Raw genomic sequence first — 10,063 nt, 5'->3', positions numbered from 1 at the left:
TCCTCTCTGGGGCAGCCCCTCAAACATTGGAAGATGCTATCCTGTCTCCCCTGGTCCTTCTCTTCCCTAGACTAGCCATGCCCAGTTCCTGCAACCGTTCATTGTATGTTTTAGCCTCCAGTCCCCTCATCATCCTGGCTGCTCTTCTCTGCCCTCTTTCTAGAGTCTCAACCTCTGTTTTATAGTGTAGTGACCAAAACTGGCTGCAGTACTCTAGGTGTGGCCTTACTAAGGTTGCAAAAGGGGATTCGACACAGCAATGGTCATCAGTATGAACCCATTGCCAGGTGGCTGAATTTTGATCACGTGATAATGGGGATGCTGCAAAGACCGTCACTGCGAAGAACGGTCACAAGCCGCATTTTTCAGTGCTGATGTAGCTTTTGGTCACTAAACGAACCGTTGCAAGTCGAGGACTACCTTGGTGCCAATGAAGTGGAGGTGCACCGTCACAACGGAAGCTCCGCCCGTTCTGAACGCGCAGATACAAAAGGGCTGGCCCTCTGGTTGTGAAGCTGTAGCATCTTGCAAAATTTTGACTCTCTCGGGATACCCTGGAAAGAAGCTGCCTATAAAATCATTAAAACGGTTTCCTCCCCCTCGTTCTTTTTATCTTCCTTCCCGTTGTTCAAATAAAAATAAAAATAGGAAGCCTCGTGAAAGATCAGCGGCTTAGTTGAAGGGAGTTTCAAGACTGTGGCAGGGGACTCTCTTTATGACCACATTGATGTAAGCACTGGAGCAAGCAGGTTTATCCAAGCCCTTAATTCAACATCAAAGAGAGATCTGGGAGCTGTTCGTTTTTTTTTCTAGATCCCCAAATGGTCCAAGGTCATCTAAGAATAGATGTCTAAAGTGACATCTCTAAAACAAAAAAATGTTCACATTCGTTTGGACTTTCCCCAGAGGACTTTGTTTTACTTTAACTAAAGAGTTTTTGGTGCTCTCTGAGCTTGGTTGTTTTCTTGGAGACGTTTCACGACCCAACTAGGAAACATCATCAGTGCTAGAAAGGAGGGAGAGAGGAGAAGGAGGAGGACTGTGAGGTCCTTGGTGCTCTCTGAGCTTGGTTGTTTTCTTGGAGACGTTGCATCACCCAACTAGGCAACATCATCAGTGCTAGAGGGGAGGGAGGGAGGATGACGACTAAGGGGTGCTTGGTGCTCACTGAATCTGGTTGTTTTCTTGGAGACGTTTCACAAGCCAACTAGGTAACATCATCAGTGCTATATCATAATGAGAGCAAACCCTTTTATCACTGATGGTACCCAGTTGGGTAACAAAACATCTGCAAGAAAACCACCAAAATCAGACAGCACCAAGAATCCCAGAGTTTTCCTCCTCCTCCACCACAAACCTCACCTCCTCCTTGCCCTGATGCTATTACCTTGTTGGGCCATGAAACGTCTGCAAGTGCTCAGAGAGCACCAAGGACCCCACAGTTCAACCGTGAGCTATATAGATAAATTATTTTCTATCGGTGTCTTTCTAAATCAGCCAAATATTACACACACGCACGCACAGACCCACATGTGCAGGAACACTATATTTATTAATAGTTCATTTTAGCAATACAATTACAGAATATCACAATGTTGGTTACAAACATACTCGGGATGGTTGGATGTGTACAAAGAATAAAATTCAAGCACCCCGGTCTGGCGTGATATCAGATACAAAAAGAGGAACATGGGTTGATGGCCAAGGATGATCAGAAAACGCCTTCGTGTAAGTAACAGTGGCACAGAAAAAAAAAAAAAGGATGAAAAGATTCGGATTTTAAGAGACACTGGGTGGTGTGACTCAGCTTTCGGCTGGCTGGGTTCCCAACCACGTTGCTGATAAGACAAGTTTCTGCTTAATATATGTACATACTTTAATCCCCTTGTTAAGATCCACGGAGTATTAAAAAAATAAACGAGTACTGAAACTGGTAATATTAAATAAAAAATAAAAGCTCCTCCAAACCCCACCCCGCCCCCACGAAATAATGCTAAAGTTTTTCCTCTGTTTTAAAATCTTATTTTCATGGCAACGTAGCTCGTATCAAGGAATATGCATACAAAGGAAAGCTTGTGGGATGGTTTACACATAGTACCTGGTGGGGGGTTAGTGATCCAACACGGAAAAACCTGGATGCCGAAACACCAAGTTTCTAGATATCTCTATATATATTTATATAGCATATATATATATTTTTTCCATCTTATTATTATTATTTTTTTAATGTCTTCAAACCAAAAGAAATCTGCACTTAAAAACAACGCACTAAGGCCGCTTCATGCGATTAAGATACCTACAAATTGCCGTGATAGTACTGTGTTTGCTAACGAGAATCCGGAAAGGGGTTTTTCGCGGGAAATAGGGAGGTGGGCTTCGCTGCCTTAAAACGCATTCTTCCTGAGTTTGGGGAGGGGAGACAAAACGCACTGATCCCCGTCGCTGTCCAAAAGGAACCCAATTGCAAAAGCCCATTTTCGCCACGTGACCTTCACCCAGTGGTGGGATTCAGCCGGTCCGGGCGAACTGGTAGTGAAAATACTGGCTGGCCATGCCCACCCAAATGACTAACCTAGCCATGCCCACAGAACCGGTAGTAAAAAAAAAAAATTGAATCCCACCACTGCCTTTACCCCTCCTTCTCTACAACGCAACAGGACAAAGGAGCCAAGATTTATTACTGCCAAAGGCCAAGAGGTAAACCCTGCCACAGGATCAAACTTGCCGTCAAAACCCAAAACCAACAGAAGTTTTAAAAAAAAGAGAATGAAAAGAAAAATAGCCGTTAACGAGCAAAACAGGCATTTCTATTCAGGCTTGAATGTGGAAACCAAGGAACGCGACCCAAATTTATCGTATCTCCGTTCCTCTCCTCCCCCATGCCGAGTCATGGGGGCAGCTTTGACCGCAAGGCGAAAAATTCTTCAGCATCTAATGGGGTGCTGTTTTGTTTTTTTTTATTTTTAAACTAGGAGTGATGGGAACGGTGGTGCAATCCATGCGGAAGGCACCAAGTTTGGAGTGGCTTCAGTGTCCGAAAAGAAGGCACCAAGGCTCTGCACGCTTAAAATGAAAAATAATTTGGAGGAATTGCTGCAGACAAAGTGAGGGGCAGCACCTCTCTGCAGCTCATTCAAGCAGCTCTTGTATTATGATTCCCCCCCCCCCCCAGGCTTGGGGGAAAAAGAACTGTAAGAAAAGAGAGCAAAGAGAGTTTGGTAATTGGAAGGGATCAAACGATTCCTTAAAGCGGTTGGATCTATTTTCAGGGGTTCTTGTTAGCGGCCCAGATGAGACTCCTTTCACAGGTTAAGCACTAGGAGGCACGTGAAAGACGTATCAACTGCTTAAGTGCCATTTTTCCCCCCACCCCCACCCCGTGGTACGAGATCGATTTCTGCCATGCACTGAGAGCGAAACGTGGTCATCGGTGGTGCTAAAAAAAAGGCACGGTCCAAAGGAGAGGGAGCTCGCTGCTCTCCCAACAACTGGCCCTCTTTCTACAGCCAGTAATTTTATCTGCCCTACAAACCCAGTTGGGATGGGATTAAGGGAGAAGGACACAGATGCAATGACGGTTACAAAGGACATTAAACATCCGCAGGAGGAAGGCAATCACATGGGATTTAGACACGGCGTGCAGAGAAAACAGCAATGGTGCTTTCAGGATGCATTCCAATAAGTCTGATCAATTACAGAAGACAACGCGTGGGCAATTTTACAAGCTCTCTCGGTGTTGGTGGTAGACTCCAAACTGTCTGAAGGAGCCTTCCACTATGGCTAGATTCTGTCCTTTGTGTACAAAAACGGACAAGTTCAAACTATTCCCTACAGTATACAGGCCACGAAGGGATTTGCAACCTTGGGAGGAGAGATTTTTAAAAGCAGTCGCCTCAAACCGCGAGAAATTCGGTTCCAGTTCTATAAATGCACCTCGGGGGGGAGGGGGGGGGGAAATGGATCCTAAACCACCTGTTGGGCGAACTCTGCCCTGTAGAGATCTCCAACCAAAAGTAAACACAACTTTCTAGGCTCACAAATAGGTTCCCACAGAATCAACAGCTTAAATCCAGAAACTACCTTCATCAAGGGATTCCCACTGAGGTGATGATTCCTATTCTCGTTGCCCGACCAAAGCATCCGCCCACCAACTTCTGTTTGGAAGCAAGTCCTCAAAATTCACAAAGTTTACCAACAAGTGTATAGTTAGTCTTTGCTTAACTAGGACACCGTGAAGAAAGTAGGCTGGGTGAACTGGATTATATCCTATTCTCTTGCTTCATCACCTCCAGCCACACTTCAACTTAAGGCCAAAATGAAAGAGGAATTAAACAAAGGCATCGCCTCCAAACAAGACCTACACCTGAAATGTTCTTTCCAGAGCCATTTAATTCTTTAAAGCAGCTGCGAGCAGCTCTGTAGGTAAAAAATCCTGCAATAATTATAATTTTATGGAAGGAAGGGGAAAAAGGACCTGTAATAGCAACGTCATTACCTGTGTCAGATTTTAAGCGTCCGAACCCCTAGTTTCCCTTGTTTCCCTAATGCCCATGCTCACCAATCACAATCCTGATCAAATGGGCGAAGAATTGGAAGTCCAACGTGAGTTTTTGGAACACCAAAATCCCAAGCAAAGGAAGGAGCAAATATTTCCTTATTTTCAGTCCTGGGGAAAAAAAACATTTTGCTTGCACGGGTGAATCTTTATATATTTATTACGATTTCTGACTAAACCCTAATCAAAGCGCTTCGCATGATGGTGCAAACTTATTTCGCAACACCAGTTCTCAGTAGTAAGGAGAAAAGGGGGGGGGGGAGGAATGACCACCACTCCTGCAAAAAACAACAAAAACACCATCTTCCAAAGGGTGTAACAATAACTGGTGTTTCTCTGTGTGCAACAGTTTAATGGGCCTAGACTTGAATACCCTCGTACAACTCTCAGCTGTTTGTTAACAGCAACATGCCTGAAGTTTGGTGTAGTTCAACACAATCACATAGAGTTTGCCCTTAACTCTATTTTTCAACGGGTACTGTGGCACGCTGGCAGTGTGTTCAAGTGTGACTCTGAAATAAGAGCTACACGCTTGACTTTTATACTTTACAAGAATCCTTCTTCTTCTGCTCCCAGTCGCTCTAGATTAGGGAGTCTCCAACCTTGGCAAAGGACAGGTGGACTTCAACTCCCAGAACTCCCCAGCTAGCCATGAGGAATTCTGGGAGTTGAAGTCCACAAGTCTTAAAGTTGTCTAAGTTTGGAGATTCCCTGATCTAGATAACAGCTTATCGGGATTTCGGGGTAGGTGAAGGCAAAGGGGAGGAAAGAAATAAGGTCTTTTGTTAAATTAATTACTGGGATGCCAGGGGACAGGTGAGATAAACAATTCCTTGCAAATACTGTACACCATACTTCACAACTGGCACTTTGTGGTGCCAACTGTGCGTGATTCACTGAGGAGTGCAATTTGGATCTTCTATTTTAGTGATAAAACACATTCCCATGCTCCAAAATCCACCCATGATGTAAAACAAGCGATATGAACTAGAAAATAAACATGGGATATCATTGGCAACGTCAGCACCTGAACTGGCAGGGGAAGGAAAACCCCATTTCAAAAAACATCAACTAAGGAAATTACTCTAAGCTCACCAGTATTTCCAGTCCTGTCTTCAAGCAGCCAAAGGTTTAAAAGAATTATCTTGATGGAGTTTTCTCAAGTTTCCCCATCTGATTTTGAGTTCAAACTATCCACCGACACCCCCCCTCCCCTCGAGTTTTAATTGCAGTTGCAGGAAAAAAAGAAAGCAACTGCAGCCAATTTTCCACATGCTTTCTATTACCACATCATCCCTCACCTCCAGTGACCAGCAATAACAGGCGGGGATGATGGGATTTGTGATCCAATAGATCTGGAGAAGGGTGGGGTGGGGTGGGGAAAGACTGGTCTAAGATTCAGAGAGGCCCCCTGGAATTAGCTTGCCGGTCATCCTGAGAAAGCAAGGCTTTCAAGAGGACAGTATAGGAATTGAGAGCAGTCTAGGAAAGGCTAGGGGGAAAAAAAAACCCAAGGATTTGCACGACTTTATTCGGCCATGAGATTTTAGCGCGTCATGATTTTCAAAATCAAGGGACCTAAGAGCCAGCATCTGAAAGCTCAGTTGACACGTCATGCCATCAACACGGGCCTGGCTAATTCTGCAATGGAGCTGCAAAAATGATGGACCACCTCTGAAGGGGAGGAAAAAAAGAACTTTCTCTAAAGATGGAGTCAATATTTCCTGTGTTTACCCTGGAAATGAGAGGGGCGGGGGAGAAGTGTTCCAGGCCATATTTCTTTTGGATACTGTCCTCCTCTCTTTTTCCTACTGCTAGCTGGAACGGCTAGGAAGATTCAACATGCTGGTACAAAAAAAAAGTACATTGATTTAATTTTCCCTTCCGGGATTTCGATCAACTAAATGCAACTGAGAATAGAAGCGACATGATTTAGGAAAACAGGCAGCCTTTGCGTGAGTGGAGAGAGAGAAGGAGAGAGAGAGAAGCAAATGGTTTTAAAATCTACGATGGGGAAGAAAGCAAACTGAAATGTTTACACTGCCACTCGAATGGAGAACCCCGCTTAAAGACAGGAGTTAACAATGGGAATTGAAAGGGCCAGGGGAAGCCCAAAGAGCCAGAAACCAAACCAAGAAGCAAAGAACTCTCCAGATAAACAAAGCCAACTGCTTTGTCCCTAAAACAGTGAACCTCTTAGAAACATCTCTTATTCTAAGACTGGGAGGGGAAAGAGAACAGCCTTAAAATATTAAGAGCACCCATACAACTGACTGCAAACAGGACTGAAGATCTGCAGATTCTTCCTAGAGGCACCAGCCCAGGTGGAGGTGTGGTTGTCACCTGTGCTTGCTCGCTGCCCCAAATCTTTTGGACAGAGTCCCAAGACAAGGGGACTTTCTGACCGCTCATGTTCACCTCCCAACCGCCTTTTCGAGGGACTGATCCCTGAACTCAAGACGTCACGCCCCCAAATCAAATGCCAACCTCTGTGGAACCAACCGTCAACTCTCTAAAGTACGTTTCTGTCCCCGCATAAAATTTGCTTCCAAATTTTTCACCAAAGAATTATAAAATGCCTCACCTCCAGGAGAGTTAAGAAAGAAAGAAAGAAAGAAAGAAAGAAAGAAAGAAAGAAAGAAAGAAAGAAAGGAAGGAAGGAAGGAAGGAAGGAAGGAAGGAAGGAAGGAAGGAAGGAGGGAAGGAAAGGAGGAGGGAAGGAAGGAATTCTTAAAAGGCACTAGTTCAAAACAAAAAGGACTGTCCTGCAATATTCTACTTTAAAAGCCAATGGTATTGCTATATTTGGGATAAAGAGGAATATATACAGCCACTCATTGCTATTCTTTGTGGAGTCCATAACATGCAGATCTTTCATTCCCTTCCCCAAAACATTAAAACGGTAAATAAAATTCATTCCAAATCCTAGAGGCGCTTTTTGCTAGCCAAAGCTCCTTCCCTGGCAGCTTATAAAACCCCTGAAAATAGGGGTGGCTACCCACCAATACTTTAATATACAGAGACAATGTCAGCGCCTCCATATTTAAAACTGAGGTAAGAGCAAGGTTTTTTTTTTTGTTTCTGCTTTCCAAACTGGGCACAGACTCCCCAGGTCTTTTCAAAATGTCAATTATTACCTCAACGTTTAAAAGACAGTTCATCTAAAAGAAAAAGGCAACCCCACCCTCAAATTAAGACAAGCAAGTGAGACAGGCATTAATGCTTTTTTTTAAAAAAAGGAAACAAGCATTTAAAAAAAAATGAAGTTAAGGAAATAACATTGTGGTCGTTTGTTCAGTCGTAAAAAATAATAATGAGGCTTTAAAAAGAGAAAGGGAAGCAAGAGAGACCAAGACTGCCTTGCTGTGCTTTTTCTTCTTCTTCTTTGGATATTATTTCAGGGGCCTCTGCAAAATATAAAACGAACGATCTCCAAAGACACAAAATAAAATAAAGTCGGATACTTTAGAAGGAAAAAAAAAATTCAGCACAAGCAAGTTACAGCCTTTAGAGACAGCCTATTTTGAAAAGGCAGAAGGATGGAGAAGCGGTTTTTTAAAAGTTTTCTTTATGCAAAATAACGCTTAGTGTGTATCCATCATAGTTTAAAAGGCATTATCATTGCAACTGGCTGAAAAACGGTGGAAGCTGCTAATATATTCTCTGTCCTGTCTTGCCATGTCTCGGGTGTGGTTGAAAATGCACCCTTCATTAAATTAATCTACAAGGTCAAAGGGAAACACGGGGGGGGGGGGGGGGCATGAGAAACAGTACATAAGGCACTGTTCCACAACTTCTTTTTCAAAGGGCAGGCTGGTCCCCTTTTAAATCATCCTGGTCCTGTCACAAAAAGAAAAAGAAAAAAAGAGGAAAACCAAATAAATCACCTTGCCTCTATTACAAGAAGAAAGCAAGTGGAGGCCAAGGGGTTATTCTTTTGGAGACTTCTCACCATGGTGGTGTGCGAACCAACTGGTCCAGTTCACACACTCTTCTCAAAGGCCCAAAAAGTTAGTCGCAAACAGGTGTTCCTTCTCCAGAGGAATCTCTGTTGCTTTAAAAGGGTGAGAAGGTGAAACTTTCCCAGTTTCTTTCTGTACATGTGCAGGTTTTTGCTTTTCAATCTTTTTTTTTTTCCTTTTCAAAATCATCCATACTGTGGAGAGATCTGGGTGCAGAGGACAAAAAAGAGGGTTTAGGAGCAAGCTTGGTCAGGCAAGGAAATTCTTAAGCCATCGATTTGTGGGTCGATGGCAGATTGCCACTGCTGCGTGAACCCAGGAAAAGTTGTTCCCCTCGACAGAAGCTGGGTTTCTGTCTGGACACAAGTCCGGATCATACTTTTCCCCTTTGCATCCAGATTCTGCAGGCCCTAATAATACTGAATAAAACTGTTTGTTGTGGAAAGAGAATAATCCTGGCACCCTCTTTTCTCAATTAAGAATGCAACTCTTTAAAAACTGTTAAATGGTTTTATTTTCTCTCTAGTCTTTGCAGCGATTTCTTGTAAAGTGGCTTTTTTTTTTTTAGAACAAAAAAAAATTAGAGAAGATTATTAGAGATCTTTCCCCTCCCCCCTCCCCATGTGTACATGCTTGTGTGTGTTTGTTAACCACACACACACTACACACGCACGCACCTTGAACCCAAACAAAATATGCTGTGCTCATACTCGGGCATTTAAGCACATGTCCGGCTCATGGTCACTCCATCAAAAGTTGATGCCATCCCCCAAATGGGGATTTTTTTTTTTAATGGACTGGACCAGTGTTCCAATGTAATTTGTTTTTTTAAACAGGTCCGGGAAAGGAGGGGAAAAAGAAAAAAAAATGAAATATGGTTTCGAATTTCACAGTATGACTTTTCCCGTGTAAAACGAAGAAAGAAACAAATATTGGCAGAATTGACCAAGTTCCTTAGCAAATGGGTCCTTCGACGGTCTGAGACATCAGGAAAGACTGGACAACTTGTTCAGTTGATTGAGGACTGGTGCTTACATCCTCCAGGGCATCTGTGACTGAAAACTGCCGATCCCGCAATCGGTTCCAGTTGGCTAAGATGTTGTGGTATTCAAATACTTTCTCGTAATTGCCAATGGAGTTGTACAGTTTAATGAGGCCCCTGTAGTCATATTCTAGTCCGCTGTAACCTTCCCCAAACAGCTTTTTCCCTAAAACAACAAAACCGGAAAACCAAAAACAATATTAAAGGCTGTCATATTAAAGTGTGATTTCCGCGTTTTAAAATTATAGATGAGACAGAATTATAAAAACAACAAGCTAGAATAATTTTGGGGGGAGTATGAATAATTGTTTCTAGAAATGGACCTCTACATTCTTCCAAGGAAGTTTGGATTTATAAACAGAATAATCCACCGGGGTGTGTGTGGTGGTGGATGTAGAGATCCTGGAAGAATTCCAAAGTTGTTGTTTTTTCCCCCCTGGGAAGATGTCATCATCTCCAATGAATACAAAAAAGCTTAACTGTTTGCTCCAAACCATCCATTAT

General features: G+C 43.2%; 1 protein-coding gene across 1 annotated transcript in view; it reads right to left on the bottom strand.

Moving 5' to 3' along the window:
* Positions 1–1,533: 1,533 nt before the first annotated feature.
* The window catches only part of APPBP2 (amyloid beta precursor protein binding protein 2), a 63,147-nt gene continuing 54,617 nt past the window's right edge, over positions 1,534–10,063 (bottom strand). The window contains exon 13 of the mRNA XM_081945429.1: positions 1,534–9,725. Within this exon, the coding sequence (XP_081801555.1) occupies positions 9,472–9,725 (254 nt within the window). The 3' untranslated portion in view covers positions 1,534–9,471. The remainder of the gene's footprint in view (positions 9,726–10,063) is intronic.

This window comes from Natrix helvetica (assembly GCF_964273705.1).
Source record: "Natrix helvetica genome assembly, chromosome: 2".
Taxonomy (NCBI): domain Eukaryota; kingdom Metazoa; phylum Chordata; class Lepidosauria; order Squamata; family Natricidae; genus Natrix; species Natrix helvetica.
This window is presented reverse-complemented; position numbering and strand designations above follow the sequence as displayed.